We start from the raw sequence: 26,439 nt of genomic DNA, 5'->3' as shown, positions 1-26,439 counted from the left end.
CTTTCTAATTCTAGTTAAAATACTAAACTGGGAGCACTTGAAACCCAGGTGAGGAACATTTTTTGCCAGAAACTGATGGAAATTGCACGACTTTAAAGGGACAAGTGGCTGTGCTTTCCTTTTGCAAGAGTTCAGGAGGTCCCTGAAATGTAAACTGCGTTTGTGTGGGGTTTTGGGGTATTTTTGGCTTTGTCTCCATCTGCCAGTGGATTGAGAGAAAATACCAGAATCCCACATTTCTATTCCTCAGCATAAGCTGCAGATAATTTCAAGAAATGGAGGAAGTAGTGGGCTTGGTAAAAGTAGATTGCAGGGGGTGTGGGGCTGGATTTGCTCAGTGGAGGAACCAACAGCAAATATTAACTTATTTACGCTTTGGAGAACTGTGCTGAAGTTCCACCAAGGTTTGTGATCAGTAATAAAATAAACCTGAATAAAGTGAATCAGATTAAAAAAAAAAAAAAAAAGCCCCATAGGGCTTTGTTGCCTTCTGGGAAAGGAAGTTGTTGGAGTTTTGTTCCTAAAACTTTGAGTGACCCAGAAATGTTTCTGCGGTGGAAACAGGTGTGAATTTGTGGTGAGTGTGCTGGGAAAGAACTGTGCTCCCATCTGGAATAATTCCTGAGCTGGACTTTTGTCATGTGTACCTGTCCCATGACAGATTCTGTGGTTTGGAACTAAACAGCACATTTGGACTTTTCTCTCTGAGTGCTTCACCCTGAGTATTTTCATTTTCCTCTGGGTTGGTTCTGCAATATTTTGACATTTAAGAGAGAGGGAAGGATTCTGTTTAGTCTCAGTGTATGAGTATGTTCTCAGTGTCTTTTTAATGAGGATTTTTGTTGGGCTCTCTTAATCTCAGTCTTTAAAATAGTATTTTTACATCCTCCACAACATGTTGGTAAGTCATGTTGAAGACCCTGATTAGGCAGGACTGATTGTGGATAAAATCCAGTCTGCTGTAGGTGCCAGAGAACCTGTTCCACTTCCTGGGAGAGAGGATGGCAAGGCCTTCCCCCCTCCCCTCACCTGGACACAGCTGGGTGGGAGCAGCTCTGTGATGGAATGGGATTTACTGACACAGGCTTGGAATTTTTAAGGGGAGCCTGCAGGACTCAGCAGCCCAGAACTCCCTGGTAATTCTGTTCTCACCTCTGTTCCTGGGTGGTTTTTGGATCTGCAGCATATCCACACCTCCATCTGGAGATGTTAATGCATTCATACAGAGCAGGGAGTGTCACAGGGAGGGGGGAACTGAGGCACAGGCAGATTACACAGTTTCCAGAGGCACGGAGCAGTTACAGGATTAATTGGTGCTAGGCAGGATCGTGGACTTAAATATATTCTTGCTTTGAAGATTTTACTGGGAGCCTGCACAAATGTGTGACAGCAGAACTGGGTTTCAAGCCTGAGTGTAAATTCTTGTGATCAGATCTAGCCCACTTAAAACTGGTAGTTCATTTTAATTGAATTGTGTTCGTCTGGACACTTTATGAATACAAAAAGCACCAGCCCTGTCAGTTCCTGGAGGGTTGGTTGTGATTGAAATGGGTGTGGATGCAGGCGTCCCCAAATTTCACCTCTCCTCTCTGATCTCATGGGGAATCTGTTCAACTCCTTTTGGGACTGTTGATATCATTAGAAGACTCTTTTCTCTCAGCAGAAAGAAATGAAGGAATCGGATCCTTTTTTTCTACATTTGGTGGAATATGGCACAGAGAGCTTTTGGTGAGGATGAGGATGAAGAGCTCAGTGAGGATGAAGAGCTCCTGGGCCGTTCTGGGGGTGCTGTCTGTGCCAGTGAGTGGGAGGGAGAGGCTGCAGACTGGAGCAGGGCTGAGGTCTGGAGCTCTGTAGTTGCTGTGTGAGGGTTCAGCTGGGTCATGGAGCCCAGGATGTTTTGGGCACATGCAGAATTCAGGCTGTGAGCAGTACCAGGAAGGTATTTTGTGGTTTGTCATTACTGTCTGTGCTTTGTTCAGGAATTCTGTGTGGGAGGTAGTGGAGAAATGCAGGACATTTATTTAACATCCAGGTTTGGGCTGTTTTCGGAGAAAAATCTCTTGCCCTCCCTCTCAGAGTGCCAAGGCCTTTGGCTTGTGGTATTCAGTATTTTTGAGCAGAATTGTTGTCTCCTTCTCATGAATGGGTGTGGCAAAATGATTTTACAGGTGATATCCACAGCTATGTGTGTTGTTCATTGGTGATGTCTGAGTTTTATTTGAAATCTGCCTAAAATTTTAGTGCAGGAAATGCTGGGACAGTCCCTGGTTGGTGACCTGATCCAGCTGAACCCAGCCCGTGGGATTACACCACACTCAGACAGCTTTGCCTACACCTGAGTTTCTCAAGATTAATAGCTAATTAAACTGAATTTAGCTAAATATTTGTGCATGTTAGTCTGTGTACTGCACAAACAAGATGCAGGGAAACAAAGGCTTTAAAAGTGTCCAGACAAGTGTGTGCAAATGTCAGCCAAGTCGGATTAATTTGGTACCTTGAGATGGAAACTCGGGGCTTGTCGTGATAAATATAGTTAATGGCCTGGTATTATGTGGGGAGGTCAGTCTGGATGGGCTGATGTTCTCTTCTGGCCTTAATACCCAGATATAACAATGAAATCTCACATTTCCTCTTCCTTTCTCCTCCTTGCCCATGTACTTGGGGCCTCCAGGCTGGCAGAGGCAGGAATGTGTGCTGTCAGCTTCTTTGCATTTCCAGTAATGGAAAGCATCAGTTTTTATAAATCTCATTTTTGCCAGCCCCATCCCCTCCCTGGTTTGGGCTGATATCAAAAGATGATGGTTGAGGTGAATCAGCAGAGCATGAACTTCAAGGAAGTGTTTCTCTTTCTCTCCTCCTCAGCTCTCCCCCTCCCCCAGTCCCCTTCTAATAAACCCTGGAATACCCAGCCTTTATTCTGTTGTTGAATCCAGTTATTTTCTTTACTTTTAGCAAACTCATCTGTGTCTGATCCTGTTGTCCTCCCTGTCAGATGCAGTAATATTGGAGTGAAAGGGCTAAATTGAGACTGTTCTGGAGCTCTCTGGGAGTCAGCTGAAGCACTGCTGTGGAAGGGAGGTGCAGCCCTGGCTCCTTGTGCCCAGGGAATACAATTTTCCCCTCTGCAAAGGCTTTTGAATAATTTGCATTCCAGTAGAACCAGCAAACTGTGCTTGGGTGTGGAGCAGACCTTTGCTGTCAGCAGCAAAGTTGGTCCTTTTCCTCCTATCATTTGGCAAAATTTCCCAAACTCCTTGTTTTGGGAAACATGAAAGGAGTGTTGCTCCCATAATTACCTAAATTTGGACAGATTTCCCAGTGCTTTGTGCTGAAGTCTGTGAGAAATGGGAGTGTAACCACACCACCTGTGAAACATCACCTTTAGCCTAACACTGAGTCTGGGCTGGCTCTTGGAGCTCCTGTCTGAGGCCTATCCAACAGAATTATTTCTTTATTTCTGTGCCATGTGGCTTTGGGACCCTGGGATGCTCAGGCTGGAGCTGCTGGCGTCCTGCCTGCCCCACGTTGTTCCTGCAGAGGTTCCTTCCACACTGGGAATTCCATCCAGGCTCCTGTCCACAGCCCCATGTCTGAGATGTGACACCTGGAGGAATTCCCCCTCCTTTTCCTGGCTGGGAACGTCGTCCTGCTGCTGGGAATAGAGAGCAAGCTCCAAAAGTAATACTGACAGGCTTCAGAATTATGATACACTGGAGCTGCGGCGTAATTCTTTGTTGAAGAAGTTAGAGGCCTAAAATGTTAAGGCTTATTGTTATTCCGAGTTGATAATCTCTGCCTTGCTTTAATAATTTTTCCTCATGCCTGGATAGCCTGCGAGTTGCACAATAATCACTCACACAGCTTTGTAATCAATGCCCAAAGTAATAGGATTCCGCTGGCCAACGGCAATTAATAAATTTGTGTCTTTTTTAAAACACTAGCAAGTCGGGCCTGAAATACGACTGACTGGCTTTCCTCATTTGCATATTTATTGCAGTGGAAAAATTCTTGCCGAATGATTGATGTTGAGCCTGCCTCTTGAATTCCAAACAGCACATTATTATGAAATGAAAAATGCCGGCCATACAGTTGATTAAAGTTGAAGACAGTGGAATCGGTGTTTTTTAAGATTGTGGGAGAATTAAAGGCATATTTTAATAGATGTTGACAAGAAGTGAACTAACAAAAGCAAAGCAAAGGATTTGCTTGAAAAGATTTAATCAAACGTGTTTGGTGGGGGATTAATTGCTGGGGATGAGGAGTGCAAGTGGCTGGCTGCTGGCTGTGAATGGGGAGCATTGTTCCGAGGCCAGCCCGTCGAGGGCCATTTTGACCTGGAGTTTAACTCCTGTCCCACAGCCCTTGAAGGGAGGGAGGATTCCCCCTCTTCATCCCAGTGCTAAACCTGTGCACTGGGTGGAGATCCTGCTCCTTGTGTGCAGCCTTTCAGAGCAGAGCAGAGCAGAGGGTGGGCTCCTCTCCTCTTGTGGTTTGCCTGGTGGGGACATGGGGGTGTCCATGGGGGTGTCCATGGGGGCAGGGGAGTGCTCCCAGCTCAGCTTTTGCTCTGCATCCCCTCACTCCAGCATTGCTGCTGCTGCCCTGTGTGAGTGCTTCCCCTGTGCAGGGGCAGGGAGAATGGAAAGCACTGCATGCCTCTGGTATTCCTGTGATGCCAGAGCCCCAGGTTGAATTGAGGGGGAAATCTCCTCAATTTCCAGTGCTGGCAGGGCTGTGCAGTGGAGCTGTGTGCTGGGTAGGTGGTGGTTCCTGCTGGTCCATCCTGGGAAGGGTTTTCCCATGGATTCAGTGTCCCTGCGTGCAGCAGCTGTGTGGGAAGCTGTGGGAATGCTGCCTTGGAGTGTGGATGAGCACAGCAGCCCCCTGGCAGCCCATCCCCGTGGGCACTGCATGGATTCCAGGGCAGCTCTGGGGTCAGTCCCTGCAGCCACAGCCCCACTCCAGTCTGTCCACACCCCCTGGCACTGACAGAATTGCTTTTGGGTGGTTTGAGAGCAGCAGGACCCATCTCTGGTGGGTCTCCTGGCACTGGGATCCGTGGCAGTGCTATCCCTGAATGGAGCTAAATACTCCAGGGCTGCTTCCAGCCTGGATGAAAGCAGGACAGAAGAGGAGTATTGAGGCACACTGATTTCCTGGTGCTGGCTCCCAGCATCCTGGGTGGGTCTGGAACAACTTTTTCCCTCCTGGACACAAAATGAAGGGGCTCCTGTGGACTCTGGAAAGTGACTCTTCCAAGGCAGTGTCTCACCTCAGGCACTCCGAGTCCCATCTGAGCTGGAGGTTATATTGCAGCCAGGTTTGTTGTGTGCTGGTTTCAGACAAGGAGCAGCATTACGAAAATCCTGCTGGGGGTGGGTGGGAGGGTCAGTCAGTGTCCAGCCTCCTCTCAAAGTGACCCAGTTTGCATCCATGGAGCAGTTTGGGTTTGTGCTGCCTTCATTCACAAATGGGGCCAGACTCTGCCCCAAAGCAGGTGATGTAAAGGGGCTTCAGAGGGAAGAGGAGATGAGGAGGAGGCTGGGGGGAAAGCAGCCCCTTCAGCAATGAAATGTGAGATGGATAGGGCAGGGCTGGACGGGAGGAGAGCAGAGCAGGGTGACACTTGGCTTCTGAAGTTGAGTTTACAGCACACTTAAGCAGCCAACGGTAGAAGTGAGAATGCCATCCAATAATGCCATTAAATGCATGAGAACTGAGAACAGGGAAATTACCCAGCTGTAAGAGGCTCCTGATGAAGCCACTGCCTGGAATAATTAGCCCTCCCACCCGGTTAGCCACACGGTCATTGTCTTCCCTGCCCTCTCCAGCCCCTTCACTCCAAATAAAATTGCTCCCCATCCCCACTTCTGCTGGGGTCTGGATCTCATAGCCTGGAGCAGCTTGAGCCTGTCTTTATTTCCTTGCCTGCTCACCACGGCCCTGCTATACCCCAGAAGGGCTGGAGTGCTACTCCAGTTGTAATTGCCAGGATCAAAGCTGCCTGGGGTGCATTAGCACTGCTGCTGGAGGAGAGGCGGCAGGGAGAAAATAAACAGTTTGGGAAGCTCTGGGGACATTTGCCTGTGTTGCAGGCAGTGGGAAGGATTTTTCTGGTGTAAGCTGTGCACTCAGGCTAGGGTGGGGGCACTTGGCTCCTGCAAGTGATGCTTCAGCTGCAGACACCTACAACAAATGCATTTTTAAGGGCTTTTGTCTGTTTGTCTGGTGGAATTGTTTTGATGCTCACACACGTCTGATTTACAAGTGCAGCAAACCTAATCCGTTAATAGGTTTATATAGAGGAGTTGTCAGAGTGTATCTATAATGAACCATGGGCTCAGGGAGGGCGAGTCCAACAGCTGATCTGCAACAGAAATCTTAAAGCATCTTCTCCTTGACACTGCTGCTACTGAGGTCAGGCCATAATTTATCTGAAGGTGGTGACAACTGAGCAATATCACAGTGGGAACACACAGGAGATTGAGACCTCTGAGTGTCTGGGCTGATTTCTGCCTCTGTCTGCCTGAGGAAGATTTGCTGTTCACTCTACCCATGATCTCTGTGTCCCCCACTGAAGAGCAGAAATAAACAAAAAAAAAATGGAGCGGGGGAAAGTTCTGCCTGATCTTTTTGTGCCATGCACAAAGGGGGGCTGGGGAGTTACCAGAGCAGCCCCACTGGCTCCATGGCAGAGGAGGCACCAGGGGAAGCTCTGGGGAAGGTCCCAGCTCCTGCTCTCCACACAAACCCACGTGCTCTGCCAGCCAGAGTAAGGTCAGTTTGGGTTTGGGGTGGGGCTGTGCCAAGTGTTTCACCGGGGAGAGCTGGCCCTGTGATGGATGTGCAGGGGGACAGTTTGTGTGGGCCTGGGCAGACACTTGTTTTCTGTCTGAGAATTCTGCAGGGAGGCTTGTTGGTTGCCACAGAAGAACTGCTTTTGAAGAGCAGATGCTGTGGCAGTGTGCAGTTAACCTGTCCCACAGTCAGCTGGAGCTGTGTGTCCTTGCAGAACCCACAGCCATTGGAACAGGCACTGCATGGATACAGGAAAACTCCAGCTGCAAAAGCCTTTGCACAGCATCACATCTCCCTTCAGGATCTGTGTGTGAACACCCTGGGGTGCAGCTGCTCATGCCAGTAAAAATCACATTCACACCGTGTATTGATCAATTTACACCCCTCCACCCCATCTTTTCTTCCCTTTCTCTCTTCCTGGGTCTGCAGTTCTGCTTTTCTGATCGGAGTCCCCTCATTAAACCAGCCAGGTCATGGTTTAAAGTTTCCCCCATAGATCAGATGTCATCACTTGTGTCTCTTGCTCTGCAGGTTGTAAAACCCTGGAGGCCTTGCTGAAAGTGCTGGTGGAGCTTCAGGACGAGCTGCTTTATCAGTACCCAGGCACGAGGCATCTGGTGGATGGAAAGCAAGCAAAAACTGAGAGGTAAATGCAAAAGGAGATGAGAACTTCCTGAACCCTTTGGTGTCCAGCCTTCCTGACCACCCTCACTCTGCTGCTGTGTCTGCGTGACAGACACTCTGTTACTTGAATTCCTTCTGGGAAGTGTGGTTTGGAATATTTCTGATAATGGAGCAGGGACTAAATCATGGGGCTTTTAACAAAAATATCAGTGTGGAGGGGCCAGCAAGGACTCCCACTTTGCCTTAGGGAGGGACAGGGTGTTTATCCTGAGTGCTTTTGTTCCAGTGAGGATGAAATCCTGAGCAGCAGCGATGAGGAGCCAGTGGAGAAGGCTCAGGAGAAGAGGAGGAGCCTCCCCAAACGGAAGCTGAAGTTTGAGGAGTACCCTGAGTTCATAGCCAAGCGCTACAAGGACTTCAGGACCTACAGGAACAGCACCCTGCAGAAGTGGCACGACAAGACCAAGCTGGCAACTGGCAAGATGGGGAAGGCAAGGCCTGGTTTGTGTGTGCTGGCATGGCTCTCATGGAGCAGGGATCTGGGGAGCAAGTCCATACTGAAAAAGGGGAAATTTGGGTGGGGTAGATGGAATAAATTCTTCTCTATGAGTGCCCTGACACAGGGTGCTCAGAGCAGCTGTGCCTGCCCCATCCCTGGCAGTGTCCAAGGCCAGCTTGGACGGGGCTGGGAGCAACCTGGGACAGTGTCAGGTATCTCTTGGTAGTTTCTGAGTTCTGTCAGCCAGACATCCCATCACAGCCAATCTCCAGCAGCAAATAATCTCGGGGAAAATGTCACTCTGCTGCTGCAGGAGCTGTTTGTGGTTCCTCCCAGAAGCAGGGCCCTCTGAGGCTCTCCCCCTCCATGAAGTGTAGGCTTTAATACAATGGGTAATCATTTCACCCAGAGATCCGGGGTCTCCTCACATCTCTGAGTCGGTATTAATCAAGGAGAAGTTAATCTGAACCAGAACAGCAAAGGCATTTTATTAAGCCAGGCATCAACTTGCCTCAGGTTGGGAAGAGAGAGCGAGGGAGAAACAAATAAAAAATCCTCACAGAAATCCCTGCAACGAGCTGCAGATCCCCTCCTGCTGCTGGAGCTGCTTATGCAGTGACATGGGGAGATAGAGAGGGCCCGGTGGTGCCTGAGGAGAGGCTGTGTGTGTGATCTGACACTGCTTGGTGCCCTGCAGGGCTTCGGAGCCTTGGAGCGCTCGGTGCTGGCGCAGATCGATCACGTCCTGCTGGACAGGGAGCGATTGCTGCGGCGCACCCAGACCCGCCGCTCCCTCTACACCGTGCTGGGCAAGCAGGAGCAGCAGCCTGCCCCGGCCCCTCAGCCCGACAGCTCGGTAAGGAGGGGTTTTATTTCTCTGACTCATCCTGGGAACTCTGCTGAGCCCTCAGCCCAGCCTTCGGCAGCTGGTGTGCTTGTTTGGGAGGTGGGTGTAGGAGGAGGTGTCTGATTCTTGATTCCTGCGGTGTAATGGCTAAGGAAAAACATTGAAATCCCAAGTTTTGTGATGTTTGCTTTATCTCCTATCCCAGCTCCTGACAGGGGAAAACGAGGTTTTCCTTGAGCTGGGATTGTGCCCCTCCTGTGCTGCTCACTAAATCTGATTTTTGAGGTAGTGGCAGCAAAACTTGGTTTTCACTCTGCAGTTTAGAGTCTTTAACCCAGAAAGTCCCTTTAAAAATCATACTGCATATAACCTCCAGAATATGTTAGTAGTAAGCCCTTTATTAATTTAGTATTTAAGAATGAATAAATACTCAATTCTGAGAGATCAGGTAGAATTACTGGACTTGCAAGATGTATTTTTGCCATTACATAAAAAAATATCTGTAGTATTTAGCCAGAAAGACTTTTCACAGTCCTATTTATTTCCCAGTAAAGGCATCATAAATCTATTTTGGCATTGGCAGCGTTTCTGCCTTGCCTTTAAATGTATTCCTGGTCCTTAAAAGCTGGTTATGTTGGGAGCTTTTCTCCATTCCTTCACATCATCAAGTGTGTTTACAAGCTGCTGCTGGATGTCTCTGGAGTTAGGGGCAGAAATGTGCACATATGAGCTCTCAGTATTTCCTTGATGCTTGCAGGAAGTCCTGCCCCCCTCAGACTCCAACAGGCACCTGAAGGACATCGATGAGGAGATATTTGATGATGATGACTTTTACCACCAGGTAGGGGATGGTAAATGTGTGTTGCAATTACGACTCCAGTTGGGTTTTAATACTTACAGAGAAAATGCACTTGGTTCTGTGCTCCGTATTTCTCTTTAAAAAACTCAGTTTCCTGTTTTAACTCCCAAAATCTCTGCAAGTCCCTCAGGGCACTCTGCTCTCAGTTTTTGCTCTAGGGCTGTGTGAGTTTGAAGTTGCCCTGTGGATGTGAACTTGCTGCTGGTGCTTGAGCGTGTCAGAGCTGCAGGAGCTGGGCCTGTTGCTCTGCCTGGGGAACAGCACAGGAAAAAAGGCTCTGAATCCTCTCTGTCTCTGTGGACAGAGCCCCCTTAGGAAAAACAATGCCAGGAGAGCCTCAGGAGCACTGAAATGTGCTCTTGTCTCAGCCTAAATCATCTCATTCACTTGCTGGATGGGAGAGCTCCTGGGCTGCTCCAGCACTTCTCTTGGAATTGGGCCAGCTTGGATCCAGGCCAGTTATTCCTTTTATTTGCAAAATTCTTAGAAGGAAGGAATCTGCACCGAGTGCAGGAAAACACTGTGTTTGTAGTTCATTTAATGAAGACAGTGCCAGCTTTATGAAAATTGGAATTGTCACATGCTCAGGAATATGTCACGGTAAGCCCTTCCCAGTGTGTGGAAACCTCTGCCTGCTTTGATAATCCACACAGAGCCTGAACTTCAGGACTAAACAAATATCATATCACTGGAAGGACAGATTTTTCAATCTGAATAGTCATTAGAGTGGCCAGGAAAGTGCTAGGGGAACAGGAGAGAGCTGGTGCCATGTGAGGGTGCCAGGCTTCCAGTGGTGATGGGAGAGGACCTGTCGGCAGCAGGGATTGAAGATAAAGCTTAATAAAGATAAATCTGTTGAGATACTGCTGAGGTGGAGTTTAGGGTCCAGAAGCTCAGCTTTGGGGCAAATTGGACCCTAAGAACACAGAAGTGAAGTTGGTGTTACAAAATCATGGAGTGGAGAAACAGCTGAGGTTGACAGCCCAAGGACGTGTGCAGAGAAGGTGTTTCTTGGCCATGAAATGTTAAACTCTTTAAAAGAAAACAGCAATGGATGAGTGTCCCCACCTTTCCCTCTAATAACTGTAACTGTGCTAAATTGTGATTTCAGAAATATGAGCAGGCCCAGCTTAGCTTCTCCCCTCACTGGTTAATTGGGGTGCTGGGGTTAATCTAAATTAAAACTTAAACTAATAGAGGTCATTGAGGGAAGAGAATCACCTGAGTAAAACAAATGGGTCTGCCAGGCACAGCTGTATCTTGGCCATTTCCCAAGAGGGAAGTGGCAGCAAATTGGAGCAGTTTGAGGCCCGGGCAGAGGTGAAGGATGGGTGACAGGGTGACAGGGCTCGGCGCGGCCCCTCCGGAGGGCAGCGCTGCAGATTGCCTTCCCTGCTGCTCCAGCTGCAGGAGCAGCACCAGCCACAACATCTGGCAGCACAGCCGGGCATGGGTGCCACTGTGGGCACCCCACGGCCTGGAAATGCAGAGCTGAGGCTGGTGCAGGCTTTAATCACTCGCCAGTCCTTGGCAGCAGCTCCGACAGCCTCTGCCGGCCTCGTACATCACGCACAGACATCTGCTGAGCAGCCAGGCAGCTGCACATCCATTTTCCTCTCTTGCTGGGCTTTTTTTGATCCCTCTCCCTCCTCCTCTCCCTTTCCATCCACCCTTCCCCTCTCCTCCATGCCCAGGGTGCTGCCTGGCGGAGGGGATTCGTGCAGCTCCAGCGTTTGTGGAGTCACCCCAGTTTGTGTCCTGTGCTCGGTGGGGTTTGCCAGAGATTGGAGCCAGTTCAGGGATGAGGCTGAGGAAAATGGCTCTGTGTTTTCTGTCACCTCCCAATTAAATTGGATTCATAAAGTGCTTTCCTTTATTTGTCAGGGCGCTGAGCTGGAGCTGAACATTGCATTGAGAGCAGGGAGGGCGCAGCACAATGGAGCTGACAAGGCCCTGAATGGCTCTGCTTTCCCTGGGTCATAGCTGAGCAGAGCTTTGTGTGTGTGGGATTGCATGTGGGCACGGAAATAAAACCTGGGAAGGGAGCTGCTCCTCCAGGAGCCAGCAGCAGCGAGCTGGGGGTGCTCACAACCTCTGACCCCCGTGCATAACGCTGATTGCAGCCTGCATTTCAGCACCTGCCGCTTCCTTCCTCTTTAAATCTACATCCAGCCTTTCCTGGGGATCGTTTGCACTCCTCTAAATAACATTTTAGAGTTGTGAATTTATTCTGATTGCTGCTTAAAAGGTAAACATTCAGGTAAAGAACAGCACTGGAAAGCAGCTTCCTCTATGTGTCACTGTGAAATTAGGCAAGTAAAAATGAACCAGATTTGATGAATGTGCACAAGTTAATGATAACAGAATAGGTAGTTACACTGTTTTATTATACATTATAATAAAAAGCTCTTTAATTAATCTGTTTTTCTTCTGGAAAAATAATTTTCTTGTCCAGGTCTTAATATTAAGTGGAATTCAGCAGGTGGGTCTGGTGGAATTTTGTGATGATTCAGGATTTAACTCTCTTCTGCCTGTTCATCCCACTTTGCCTTTTCTCCTATTCTTCACTTGTTTTATAAGCAGTTACAATTTTTATTGTGATGACCCATATTGGATGGTGATGGAAAGCTGAGCTGAGTAATACAGTGAAATATTTTTATTTGGGTAGGAATAGTTAAAGTGTTTCAGGAGGCTCCTCATTACTGGCAGCAGTGAGAGGCTGGAGCCCGTTTCCTTTTCCTTTAAATTCTCCTTCATACATGGTTTTTAGGGAAGAAAAAGGATTTTTATTTTTAGAAGTCATATTTACGTAGAATTCATTACAGCTGATATTGCAGCATTAAGACTTAAAATTCCAGCCTGCTACCAGGGAGCTGCTGCTCTGACATGCTACAGTGGAGATTTTATTGTTAGGTTGAAATACTCCTCTGGTAAAGGAGAGAGTGGAAATTGGTTTATTTCCAACAGGAATTAGGTTAGTGTTCATATGCTAAGTGTTCCACTGGTAGCAGCTCTTCCCAGAACAAATGTTCATCACTTCTGGCAGCAGGTATGCCTAAGGAGAATTGGGAATATCCATAATCCCTTTTTTCCTCTGCTCTCCTGCTCCCTCCTCCCCTGGTTTGGGCATTTTGTGACAAGCCCACGGCCACCAGTCCTGGGGGAACACCCAAGAATCACCCAAAACCTTCCAGGAGGGTTCTCATTCCCCCACAGCTGGGATTTACCCCCAGGTCAGTGTCCTTAAACCCCCCTGTGTGCCTTTGGAAAACCTGGCTGATGGGGAGATTTCCCCTCGTGTCCCCAGCAGTTTCCTGCCCACAGTGTGGTGTCCTCTCCCAGGAATTTGGTCATGCCCCAAACAAGGAATTTCTAATCCAGAGAACTATTAAAAGTCAATAATGGTGAAGAATAGAGAAGCCTGGCTTTGTGACAAGCTGGTTTACCTTAATTAAACCGGTGAGTGATTAATATGGACAGCTGATCTTGTGGCTTTAATTAGATGCATTTAGAGTTTTGTGTGAATAAGAGATGTCTCGAACCATCCCACAGGTTAATGGCAATACAATACTCTTATCACAGGCATGTATCTTTCAAATGGCTGGGTAGATGGTTAATAACACATTTTAAAGCTTGATTTGGAGCTTCTCTTAATGGGTTCTTCGAAAATAGGCAAATCTGTGCATCTTACACAAACCTGAATTTGAATAAAATGGGCTTTAAAAAGAAACTGACCAGTGATTTCCACTGGCATTTTATTAAATATAAAAATTAAGTTTTAAAAAAGCATTTCAAGGGGGATTTAAAATAATGTTTGAGCTGCAAACTTAAATATTTTCTGGTGTTGGTAGGAATCCAAGTGTTGTTACATGGCTACTGAGTGGGAGCTTGACAGGGGATCTGTAGCTGTGCTTATTTTTAAATTTGGTTTGCTCTGTAAGGTCTAAGAAGAGCGAGCTTTGTGTCACGAGACTGATTTCAGCTCTCCTTAGCTCTTTGTCTGAACTGGAAATTCATAGGGGTCTGCAAATCAGAAAGGTCAGCGAGTGTAGGATTAGAAACACTGATAGATAGTGCATGAAAATGAGACCTAACCTCTAAAATGAAAATTGACCTCTCAAATGAGAAATGAGTCTGTGTTACCCTGGAACAACTCCCTGGTGGCATTTTCCTGTCCCTCTGCTTGTGCCCAGTGGACTTGGGGTGCACCTCTGAGTGGCACAGAGGGAGCTCCCTGAGGGAATTCTGTGGGAACCCCTCTGTGCTTCAGGGGTCTTGGTTCTGGTGGCAGTGTCACTGTTGAGGCAGGAACAGGAATGATGAGACTCCATCTTTAGCAGGTAAAAATGATCTTTATTTAAAAGCACCTCTCTCTTTTATAGAGAACATTGTGAACATTCATTCCATTGGTCTTAAAGTAAAAGTATTTCACTTGATTGGTGCACTGGGCTTAGGTCAGTGTGGTAGAACATATCTATAAACAAAATAATAGATTGTTTACATTCTTCCAGGACTTTTTCCCAGACTTATCCCTGCAGAAATCTTTCTCTTTTTCTCTCTGACTGAGCAGGGAACATCCACAGTGTCAGGACAGCTTTGGGGTTCTGCAGCACTCCGTGCCAAGGGGCATTCAGCTGGCAGGGACAGCTGCCCTCTGCCCCGTGCTTTGTCCTGCCCCACTGTGGGCAGGAGCAGAGCCCTGGAGCTGAGCTCTGGGATGGGCTGTGCCTCCCTCGGTGCCCTGTGCTGCCCTGGGACACCGGGCTGGGGCTCTGCAAGCCAAGGGAAGAGGTGAAGGAGGGAAAGCAAAGCAGGATCTGTTTCAAATCAAAGCCTTTTGATGCTGGAATTGCCTAACTCTGTCTTCACACATCAGGGCTTAACGCTGATGGTGATTTACTCACGCTTCCTAGTTAATAATTAGGCATTGGGAGACACCATATATCACTCCTAATGGAATATATGGGGTCTGATGAGAGTTTTCTGTTTTGACTAATAAATTTTAAGCAGAATCGCCAGGCTTAATGAAATATTACTGTTTGGGAAGTGGTTTAAGTCTTGTGCTGGGAAAACAGTGTTGCTTTATTCAGTAAATGAATTTATCATTCACTCTGTATCCCAGGCCCTGGCTGGCTCTGGAGCACGGGCTGGATGCAAGACTCTGAACCAGAAAGCAGAAAACTAATCAAATCCTTAAAGACCAAAGGCAGCCAGGCAGGCCTGGGCTGACTTTTTCAGTGGTAGCCTCTGGCTACATCCACTTTTATTTTAGTAACCATTGTTAGCATGATTTATAACCTCAGCTCGGAGACTTTTGCTATTTAGATGTAACAAGATGCTTCACAGCTTTTATTTCCATTTCCTAATTTCCCTCTTGCTCCTGCTTTTTTTTTTTTTTTTTTTTTTTCACTTCTCCCTCATCTTTGCCTTGCTCTGCTCTCCCAGGCAGTGCCCCAGTCCCCCAGCTGACACTGCACTGGGAGAACATTTGGAGCACTGCAAGGCCTTGTCAGCCCCAAGGTCCACAGAACTGCTTAAGGGCTAGGAACCAGCCCCAAAAATACATCTTGGAATCGTGGAATGGTTTGGGTTGGAAGGAACCTTAAAGCTCAACTTGTTCCACCCCATCACAGTCAGGGACACCTTCCACTGTCCCAGGCTGCTCCCAGCCCTGTCCTTGGGCACTTCAGGGACCCAGGGGCAGCCACAGCTGCTCTGGCACCCCGTGCCAGGGCATCCCCACCCTCCCAGCCGGGAATTCCTGCCCAATATCCCATCCAGCCCTGCCCCTCGTTGTCTCAGCAGTGTGGGCACAGCTGGAAGATCCTGGGGCACCCCTGGGTGTTGCAGTCTGGATTTCTGGGCCAGCAGGAGGAGCCAAGCCCTGCAGGAAATGTCCTGCTGCTGGTTCCAGGAGCGCAGGGTGGCTGTGTGTGACATCTGCCCTGTGCCTCGTGCCAGGGACAAGATCAGGGGAGACAGCACACACCCCTGCCTGCTGGAGCAGGAGGAAACCACTCTCACCTCTCTGCACCACTTGTGGCTGCTGCTCCAAGCCTCCCTCCCACCTTGCTTTTGACAGAATATTGACTGGGAAGCAAGATCCCATTTCTGCTTAGCCTTAAGGGCAGCTGTTTGCAGAGTGGCAGTGCTACACAGGTTTACTGTGTCGTGTGTCTGTGTAACACTGGATTTGGATCTTGTATTTAGCTGCCAGAAGTGACTGTGATGAAGTGGCAGAGATAAACTGATAGATTGTGTGCCAGAAAGATGTTGGGAATCAATCAGATAAACAGGGCAGAGAAGTAGCTTGCTGTTTTCTAGTGATAATAAACCACTGGCCTGGCTCATGGAATTTTTAAATGTAATTGCTGCAGTAATAATCTCCAAAAATAAGAAAGTAGTAAAAAAAAAAGAAAAAAAAAAAGAAAAAAAAAGGTAGTGGCAGGCTTTTAATTATGTTTGAATCACTCTTTTTTTCTGGTGTATGCCTTGAAGGAAAGTGCAGGGTGGAGGAAAAGCATCCTGCATCCTTCCTTGCCTGGACTTGCCTGGATTCTGGTTCTGTTTCTGAGCTGTAACTTCACTGGCTACTGAATTGTAGGTGTCCAGGAAGCAGTTTGTTCCCCTCAGTTTTGGAGGGTTTATTTCTGCTCCTTGTGTTGATATCTTGGCCAATACCCATGGCACAGCAGGCAGGGTTTGCAGTGAGTGGTAATAAACACACAGCACCACTCAAGGATCCAAAAAGGCTGTTCACAACATCCTTTGGCTGCAGGAAGCAAAGAGGACAAACCCCAGCCCTCAGGACACAGAAAGAAATAGAAAAGGCTGCCTGAGCATTCCTGCTGTAGCTGTAAAAAGGATTTTGCTGTGCTGTTCTCCAGTCGAGCATCGCTGCCCAGCTTCTGCTTGGGACTTGTTTCAGTTCCCCTGCCCTGTGGGGCTGACTTTCCCTGCACTCCTGTCCCTGTCAGAGCCGTGGCAGCTGGCTGCACACCAACTGTGCTTATTTCAGGTGGGCTTTTTGTCTTTCCTGCAGCTCCTGCGAGAGCTGATCGAGCGCAAAACCGCGTCCCTGGACCCCAACGACCAGGTGGCCATGGGCAGGTGAGTGGGTGCCTGGGACATCCCTTCCCAGCCCTGTGCCCTGTGCACAGCTCCTTGCAGAGGGCAGAATGCTGAGTTCATCTGGAAAAAGGCACGATGGCATCAGGCAGGCAGCTCATGCTCTCCAGCAGACTCCTGGATCACCCAGTCTGGCTTTTTGTGTGTGTGATCCTCTGGAGATGTTTCCCCATTGGAAAGGTTTGCTCCAGGTGTTTCTGTCTTCCTGCAGCACTAAGTGACACAAAAACTGGCTGCCCACTGCTGAAATTTGGCTTTGACTCTTTATTAACTCTGCTTTGATGTAATTTTAGAAGAATAAACCTTCTGACATCAGTTAAAGCAATTCCTGTGTATCCCTCCTGTAAGAAAGGATTCTGTACAATTAAAACAATATCAGGGAATGCTCCCTGCGTGCAAAAGTAAAATATAATTCCATGCAGTGAAGCTCTTATTTATCTGTTTAATTCTAGAGTTAGAAAGTAAAGAATCTTCCAAATTCCACTTCATGAGCAGTGTACATTGCAATAACCACAGGCTCTAATTCAGGAAAGTGGAAAAGCCAAGGAAGGCTGAAAAAGCTGGAGTTGGGCTCTTCCTGAAACAATTTTGGGGGAGTTGTCTATAGGGAGGGGAAGAAAATGCATCAGGAAATGATGTGATGGTGAAACAACTTTTCTCCATGTAAAATACCACCCAGATTTTAGTTCAATGTGTCAGATTTATTTTGTGTACGTCTGGAATATTATGGAAAGCTATTCACTATGATTTAACACGATACAGACAAAATTACATTTAAGTGGTGATTGCATTGTACATTTATCTGACTTTGCAATAAAATAGATTACAGTAATTAAGATTATATTAAGATTGCAGTAATTGGATTTTGTTAGATTTTTTCCCTGATGTCGAGTTTTCATTGTATAAATCAGGTGAGATGACGCTCGTTTCAGTTAAAAAAAATATTTATAACCAGAGAAGTTTTTCCCTGCTGGAAACTTCTTTGACTTGAGGAAGTTTTGGTTGAGAAGTGGAGCTTTTAATACAGCTGGGGATCAGAGAGTGTTTCTGGGAGTGTTCAGTGGCTCTGAAGTTGTGTTCCTGTTGTTCTGCATCCCCCAGGCAGTGGCTGGCCATCCAGAAGTTACGGAGCAAAATAAAGAAGAAAGTGGACAGAAAAGCCAGCAAAGGAAGGAGAATCCGGTGAGTGACACCTCCAAGTACACACTAATCCTGATTTTGAGAAAAAAAAAAAAATCTGGCAGCTCTGGGTGTGTTTTACCCCAGTTGGCTTTGGGGAATCTTGGCTGATTTGTGACTTTGAGGGCATTTCTTGCTCTGGGCAGTCACTGGGGAATGCTGATGTTCCTGGAGCCTGGAATAAAAGCTTGGTGGGTGCAGCCTGGGAGCATTGCCCCAGTCAGGCTCTGGGGAAACACCAGAGAAAGGTGCTCACATGTCCCTGAGCCATGTGGGGCTGGGATTTCCAGAGAGAGCCAACAAACCCCTCTTGTGCAATTTGTATTTCCTGACTGAGATGTGGCAGCACCTCCAAGGGAAGATGTGCAGAAATACCTCAGGTAAATCTCTATTTCTCACCGAGTGCCAGCTGGAATTTGGTGTCAAATCTCTCTTTGCTGCTAACTGACATCACAGCTCCCTTCATGTCTGAATCATTTCCCTCCTGCATCACTCATTTGGGTTGAGCTCAGTGGGAGAATCTCCCACGTGGGAAGGGCTGGAGAGCAGGAGGTGTTTCCCCTCTGCAGAGCAGCTCTCTGAGTCTCCCTGAGATCAGCGTGATTTGTGGTGGAGGAGGGAGGATGCTGAGAAGCTGCTCTGCTTCCTGAAAAATCCAGCACATTAACCATCCTTTGTGAGTAAACCATAAATCCTGAGTTTAGATGGCATCTGATAGAAAGTCAGTGGAGTCAGTCTGGGTCTGGCCTGGCATAGCAATTTTTAAGATAGATGTCATAAGATAATTTATTGAAAGAGGGAAGAGCTACTTTGTTGGCCTGAAAAGCCTATAATTATTGACTATCAATATTCTTTTCTGTCAGCATCACACATAATTGGATATATTCAGGATTCAGTCAAAACTCCTGACAACATCACACAACTGAGGCAGCCTCGTAAAGCTCCAGGAATAATGGGGAATCTCTCCTTGGGTGCAGTCTGTGCCTTCAGCAGTCCTGGGGGAGCAGCTCTCCCCCCAGCCAGCTGCCTCTTACATCTTAGTGCCTCTTTTTGCTCCTCTGACTAAAAGTTGTGCTGACCCTGCGGGGAAAATAACAATAAAAGGGAGAAAGTTTCACTGTCTGTGGTTGGGATTAAGGTGAAGTTAAGCTCCTGCATTTTTCAGAATAGGGCAGTAGAGCCCAAATGGGTTTTTAAATAGTTGGTGCTTCCTCTGAGGGAGTTGGTGTCACCCCAGGAGATCCCTGACCCTCTCTCCTTCTCTAAAATTGGGACAGCAGTGCTTAAATTTGCTTTCATGACTTTGCTTTCATATAAATCATGAAATCCCTGCAGGCTCCTGCCCAGGGTGGCAAATGGGATGGGGGTCTCCTCTCTGGAGGTGCAGGACAGCTGTCAGCAACGTTTTGGTGATGAGAACGTGCCCCATCCCATCTCTGCACAGGCTTTTCCTGTCTCCTTCTGCCCTGGTTTTCACATGCTGCATGTGCAGGTCACTCAGGGTGGGATTCCCAGCTCTGGAAATGGCTCCAGGGTGGATTTTGGTGTCCCTCAGGGCTCTGCAGAGCACAGAGCAGGGCAGGAGGGGGAGCAGAGGGATGCTGGAGCAGGGGTGATGGGAGGGCTGGCAGGGAGGGGCAGTTGGTCTGTCTGGGGCTCTGTGCTGTCCCTGGCTGGCATGAGAGAGGATTTGCTGTCCCTCAGTTCACTGTTCACCTGCTCACTGCTGTTCTCAGAGGGGAGGGGGATTGCCAGCTCCAGCTGGTGCCTCCTTAGGGCTCATCCCCCAGGGGAGCCCTGCTTTTCCTCGGGGAGTGCTGCTGCTGCTCAGGCCCAGCAGCATTTCCTCCTGGGAGCAGCTCCTGAGTGCTGCCTGCTGCTCTCCCCAGGTACCATGTCCACAGCAAGCTGGTGAGCTTCATGGCACCTATTGACCTCTGCACAATGAATGATGACGCCAGGTGAGTAAGAGATTAATTATGGTTCTCAAATGGCTCCATGACAGCGTGGTATTGACCTGTTCTTCAGCCTGTCACCCTCTCCATTCCTTCTTATCAGCTCCCCATTTGTCACTGGCATCACAGCCTGGGTGTCTTGGTCACATCTGTCCTGGCAGCCTGGCTGAGCTTTCACTCTGTAATTACTGTGATAGCAAACCAGAAATTGTCATAAATCTCTAGCACTAGGGTTTGATTCCTGCTTTAGAACTCCTGATTTGAAATTAGGAGTTCTAATTTCAAAAGTCCTAAATTTTGGAATTTCCCCGTTTTATGGAATTAGTTTGGAAATACACAGCTAAGCCACCTGGTGTCTTCAGGTAGAATCAGAGCTTAAAAAGAGCTTCTCTTCTAACAGAAATAGCAACTTCTATATTCTGGTTAATGTGCATTTTGTTAGCTCAGTTAATAACTGGAATAGTTCTCTCAAGGTTCACTCAAGGCTTTTACGTTGCTTGTGTTTATCTCTATTTAAAGAGTAAAGAATTTTATTGGAAGACTGTAATGTTTTAATGTGGTAATTAGTAAAGAAAACACCAGTGAAATTTTGAGCATAGTTTCCAGACAGCTCTCCCACATATCCACCCGTATTTCTTCAGCAAAACACTTTAAACCCCAATCTCCAAAAGCTGAGCTGTTTGTGGGAAGGAAGTGGGATAATTTTTCCAGTGAATGGATGGAGAAAGCTTGAGAAACATCTTTCCCCTGGGTTGTGGAACATGTTTGTGCTCTGTGAGGGAGAGATGTCATTTGTCTGTTTGTGAAATGGAAAGCAAATACCTGCTGCCTTTTGGGGGATTGCAGGGACTTATGGATGAGAAGTTTTGTGTCCATAGCACCTGTGCTGTTTCATCACTGCATCTTTCTCAGAGTTGCTTTACTCTGGGTTTTTTTCACTCCTTTTTTTTTTTTTCTTTTCAAGTGAGAGCAAAGCCCAGCTGCTCTGATTTTTCAGTATTGTTTGGATCCTCTCAGCACAGAAAGAAATGTGGGAGGCTCCAAGCTGTTCCTCCAGCTATGCAGTCCTGATGTTTAGCTTGAATTTCACTCTGCTGTGATTTAGGACCATAATTTCTTGTCGTGTTCCAGATGGGAGCAGATTCCTGCTTCCTCTTTGCAGCAGCCCTTGCACATTTGAGTGGGAGTTCTTGTGAGAAGCTGGGTGTTAGTTTTTGTCTCCCCCCACAGTTTACACCATTTGGGTTTGTATCCATACACTGAACACATCCAAAATACTGCAGTGGGAGACTGAAAATGAGGCCTTTTGTGTGTGTTTTGGTTCAGCTCTCCTCAGATGAAGAGATCTGCTGTTCTCAGTCATTTGTTTGAAAATCAGAGCTCACTTCTCTGTTCAAAATACCCCTGCCCCTGGCATGAGCCACAAGATCTCTGTCCAGCACACAGCTGCACCACACAAAGCAAGCACAATTCAACATCTGCAGGTGAATTAAACAGAGCAGCCAGGCCTGTGTGCTGGAGGGGGAAGCAGCAGTGGTAACAGCTTCCCTTTGTGGCAGGAGCTACTGGATTGAAAATCTACCTGTACCCTTCACGGGGCTGTGACTGTGCTCTGAGCCAGTTTTGTTTTATTCTGGTCAGGCACTTAAAATGCACGACCCCAAAATTGAAGCACCTGTGATCAACAGGGCACTGTGCTGTGGTGGGAGAGGTTTCCCAGTGCCAGAGCTGTGTATGAAGTGGGTGTAGAAACAGCTGGCAGAGCTTTTCCTCTGAGTTCTACCAGTGGCCACAGGGGCAGGAAGACACCAGGAAAATGCCAATAAATAGATAAATGGGTGTCTGCAGATGTGGGTGGGCTTGGGGCTGGTGCAGAGTGCAGGGAGTGAGTGGTGCTGTGGCTCTGCTCCTTCCTTGGCCGTGCACACAGAAATCCCTGTCAGGGGAAGCAGCCTGGGCACTGCCAGGAGAAGGGGATCACTCCAGATTTTACGGCCTGGATTCGAGAAGAGAAGCACACAAGTCAAAATAAGTGCCTTTGTCAAGATCCCTGCCACTTCCTGCTCACTCCTGCTGCTGGCTGGGATAGCAACATTGCTGGAGGCAATTAATCTTCCCCTGCCCCTTTTCCAGGCACCCCAAGCATGGGCAGGGCTCTTTAACCTCCTGCTCACATATTTTATGTTGTAATGTGTGGGGCACTGGTGGCCTCCAACCCTCCTCCTTTTTAACCCCTCTCTGGTAGTATTTTAAAACACACACTGGGAAGTGATTTTTATGGTTGCCTTGGGGTCTGTGTTTATAGACTTTAACACATTTATTGTCCTCTTGGGCCAAGGGTTTTCTAATCGGTGCAAGGTCACTGCTGGGTAAATGCTCTGCCCTGGGACAAGGAACCCAAAGGCAGAGCTGGGCTGTGCTCTGGGGGTTGTCCAGAGGAGACAGGAGCTGTCTGGGGCAGGACAAGGCTGGTTGTGGCTTCTCCTGGGTTTGAGGGTGGCATGATGTGGTTTCCCCTTCTTGGACTTGCCCTGAAATAGGTTTTTCCCACCATCAGGACATGGCATCCTTCAGGAGCACCTTGTGCAGCAGAGCTGGGAGCAGGGCAGCCTTTGCTGTGGAGATGGGGCACAGAGGGCTGATAGCCCCTGATCTCACAGGCCTTTGGGTCCTGAGATCCTTGAGGCAAGAGCCTCAGGGAATTCCCAAAGATGTCACACAGGACTGGGCTGGAGCTGAGGTTGCACCCAGGCCTCCTGTGCAGGCATTGATCATCCTTTAGGAGGTCAGACACATGTGCAGGTGCAGAGATCTCCCGTGCCAGGTACAGGTGTTCATTTCTGGGCAGGCTGAGGCTCAGGATTGCCCAGAACACCTGCAGGGCAGTGAGGTGTTCCCAGTGCTGGGCTGGATCCAGTTCCCAGCCCAGCTGAGCTCTTCCCAGTCCCTGGAAGGGCTGGGTGTGCATTTGGGGTTTTTCCTCTCTGTCTGTCAGCTGTGAGACACAAACCCTCAGCTCTGTCCCTGTGTGGGGGCAGCAGAGACTGAGCACTCCAAAGCAAGGGCTGGTGTCAAAGAGTGCCAAGTCTGACCAACATCCTCATTTCACCTCTGGAGGACAGTAACTTCCAGGAAGAGACATCCTCCAAGGACACAGATGTTTGGTCCAAACACCTTTATCTCCCCAGACAGCTCAGGTTATTCTGACAGGTAAAACAAGATTGTGCAAATATGCAACAGTGATCTAATCAGCTGGAACAACAGCAGTATTTTAACTGGCACTACCTTTTAACAGCATCATTAAGGGCTCTCATTACTCTTTTATTAGAGGCTCACTCTATTTCTTATCAGATTGCAGAATGAACATAACTCATGGCACTGATTCGATCTCTTGTTAAAGAGGATTACAGCTCTGCATTAGCTGGGATTGACACGGTTTATAATTTGCTGTTGACACACAGGCTGGCAGTGTCACACGTGTGACCCCTCCCCACACCCCCCAGGGGGAGGGCACCCATACATCATCATTAAACACAGCACCCAGGGCTCTGCAGGAGCCCAGAGGAGCCTTTTCTGCAGGAGAGCCAGGCAGGACACGCTGGAATTCCAGCTGGGGATGTCCAGGTGGGGAATAGATCCCATTTTATGTAGGCTGGGTTATGCCTCAGCACACGGATCCTGGTTGGGGAGGAGGAATTTGCATCCTTTACGAGCCAGATCAGAGGGAGAAGGTGGCTCTGATGGGGCTGTGTCAGAGCTGGCAGTGTCACCACAAGGTGAGGTGGGAATCACTTCCTTCAATCCCACGTGCAGGTGCAGGAGATGAGCCCCTGCCTCCAGGATCCTGCGTGGCACAGGAGCCTCCAGCCAGTGCTGCTCCTGCAGGAGCAGAGTGGGGCCTGCTGGGAGGCTCAGTGAACAGCCAGATTATCCAGTGAGCTTTGGATTAGAGCCTTTCCCTTGGATGCAGCCAGGCCCTGTGCATTTTCCCAATCAGCATTCTCCCTTTGGTGCAGTTGCTTTGTCACAGAGAGTCTTGCTGCAAGCAGAGGGGGGTACGTAGCAGGAAATCCTGGTATTAAAAGATTAATTTACTTATATGACACAGGAGTTTAATAAAAAAAAAAAATTAAAGAAAAAGGTTGGTGAGATACCAGCCTTTAACTTGGCTCACTTTGTACTTGGGGTATTAAAACACCACGAGAGCAGATTAATGGAGGAATCTGGGCTCTGCGATTGTCAATCCAGGCTGTTCACCAGCACAGAACTCCTGGGAGGAAGCAAAGCCCTTCCTGCTGGAAAAAGTGAGCCAGCAGCTCAGTGCTGCATGGCACAAACCTCACTGACCTGCTGGTGTGAGGAAAATGCCTCCAGGTTTGTCCAGGCACAGCCTGGGAGAAGGGATGTCCTGCTTTGGGAAGCAAGGGGAGGAGCAGGGCATGGAGGGCACTGTGGAACCAAAGGAAAAACCTTATTCTGTGAAACCAAACCTGCTTGGATGGATCCTGAGGCACCACAGCTTTGGAATCCCAGAATCCCAGACTGGTTTGGGTGGGAGAGAACTCACAGCCCACCCAGTGCCACCCCTGCCAGGGCAGGGACGCCTTCCACTGTCCCAGGCTGCTCCAAGCCCCAATTCTGCCCTTGACATTTCTTCTCTTTGTGCCTGATTTTGTTTTATTTAAACTCCCTCCAGCCTGTGGCCCCTGGGGGTGCAGTGTAGCACCCGTGTCCCTCACCCAGAGCTTTGGAAGGGCTGGTGCTGCAGCTCTGTGGGCTCATCTGCCAGTCTGAGGTGTGACCCAGCTGGTGGCACTGGGCTGGACCCGTGGTGTCCCCACAGCTGATGTTTGACATCCCTGGCAAACAGACAGGAGCCTCTGGTATGGAAATTTCCCTCTTAAAGGGGGAAAAAAAAATAACCTGTTAAGGGCTGCGAGATGATTTGTTGTTTTTCCTTTGTGAGACAATTTGTCTTCTCCTGCATCAAATCTGTTATAAAACAGGCAAGCTGTGAAAGAGGGAAATCGTCCTCGGAATATGAGGAGCACAAAGAATGGTTTCCTCTGCACAGGGCACTTCCAGAGCCTGCCCTGCTCAAACACCCATCCCAAGGCAGCCTGGGAAGGCAGCATTTGATGGATTTCCTGGGGAAATGGGAGCTGCTGGAGCACAGGCCAGGGCACAGCCTGCAGGTCCCTGTGTTTTGCTGCTTCTCTGCATCTTCCATGCTTTGTGCTGCTTTGGAAATGGGACTGGGACCAAACTCAGGATGGGAGAGGCTCCAGCTGTGCTCCACATGTGTCCCAAGCACAGGGCTGGGCAGGAGGTGGGTGCTGCTGGAGGGGAATGTTGGAATTTGGGGACAGCAGGGATGGAGCCAGGGCTGGGGACCCCGAGCTCCATCTCTGCTGTCCCCCTCTGCTCACCCCATCCCCACATCCAGCCCCTCCAGATGTGCACGGTGCCTTTGCTGAGGGCCAGCACCAGCAATATTATAAATGTTATTTAAATTATTTAAATAAATAAATATTATCTGAGATGTTTATAAAGCCTGGGCCTGCTCTCAGGGGTCAGGCTGGGGTCACATGTCACCTCTTGTAATTTAAATCATGGGGTAAAAGCATCTGCAGGGCACAAAGGACCTGATCCTGAGCTGCCAGGGCCTCTGGGAGCTCCTGCAGGAGCTGGGAGGACCTTTGGGGATTTATGGCCAGGGTTTTGGGGAGAGGCTGAGTGCCACCTCCTGGGGCTGCAGCATCCCCACAGCCCCGTGAGCCCCATGGCAGTGACCCCACAGGGAATGCTGGAGCAGGGAATGTCACTGGGGTTTGGAGGGGGAAGCACCACCCTCAGCACCTGGGCTGGCTGTAGCTGCTTTTATTTAATTTTTTTTAATTATATATTTAAACATAAATTTTAAAAATAATTTTAAATTTTTTAAAAATAATATTGTGTCCAGCAATATAATAAAAAATATATATTTTAAAATATCATTGTAATGGTATTTAAAAATATAATTATATTGTTTATATTTGTTTATTAATTATCATTATATTAATATCAGCAGTGGCCAGGTGGGGAGGTGCCATCCCCTGCCTCTGGAAGAGATGAATAAATAATTAAGCCAAGGTACTCACACACACATGTTTTATGGCAAATGGCTGTGTGGGTCCTGATCATTTTTTCCAGAAACAGGTTTTATGATAATACAGTAAAAATATTAAATTAGAAAATGCCTCACTAAGGGTGATAAAACCTTACTACAGTGGAAATAGGTAATTATCCCCTCTACAGCCTAAATGACAGTTTAAAAGAAATAAAAATGTTAGTGCTCATTACTTGCTTTTGTGGGTTGCAATAAAGGGTGAGTTAAATTTTAATTCAGGGAAGACCCTTGTATCGACCTGCTCTGGGTGGGAGTTGTGGGGGGTTTTATATATATATATATATAACATACATTTAAAAAATATATATAATTTATATATTTATTTATAATTATATATACAATTATATATATAGTTCTATATTATATACAGAATTATAT

General features: G+C 47.9%; 1 protein-coding gene across 1 annotated transcript in view; it reads left to right on the top strand.

Annotated features, from left to right (window-relative positions):
- The window catches only part of AATF (apoptosis antagonizing transcription factor), a 34,980-nt gene that overhangs the window by 5,719 nt on the left and 2,822 nt on the right, over window positions 1-26,439 (top strand). Inside the window, exons 5-11 of the mRNA XM_030288109.4 lie at window positions 7,333-7,447; window positions 7,712-7,916; window positions 8,622-8,780; window positions 9,529-9,612; window positions 16,673-16,740; window positions 17,860-17,940; window positions 19,827-19,898. Of these exons, the coding sequence (XP_030143969.4) occupies window positions 7,333-7,447; window positions 7,712-7,916; window positions 8,622-8,780; window positions 9,529-9,612; window positions 16,673-16,740; window positions 17,860-17,940; window positions 19,827-19,898 (784 nt within the window). The remainder of the gene's footprint in view (window positions 1-7,332; window positions 7,448-7,711; window positions 7,917-8,621; window positions 8,781-9,528; window positions 9,613-16,672; window positions 16,741-17,859; window positions 17,941-19,826; window positions 19,899-26,439) is intronic.

Source organism: Taeniopygia guttata, chromosome 19, assembly GCF_048771995.1.
Source record: "Taeniopygia guttata chromosome 19, bTaeGut7.mat, whole genome shotgun sequence".
In the NCBI taxonomy this organism is placed as follows: domain Eukaryota; kingdom Metazoa; phylum Chordata; class Aves; order Passeriformes; family Estrildidae; genus Taeniopygia; species Taeniopygia guttata.
The sequence above is the reverse complement of the archived record's forward strand: the minus strand, read 5'-3'. Positions and strand labels throughout refer to the sequence as shown.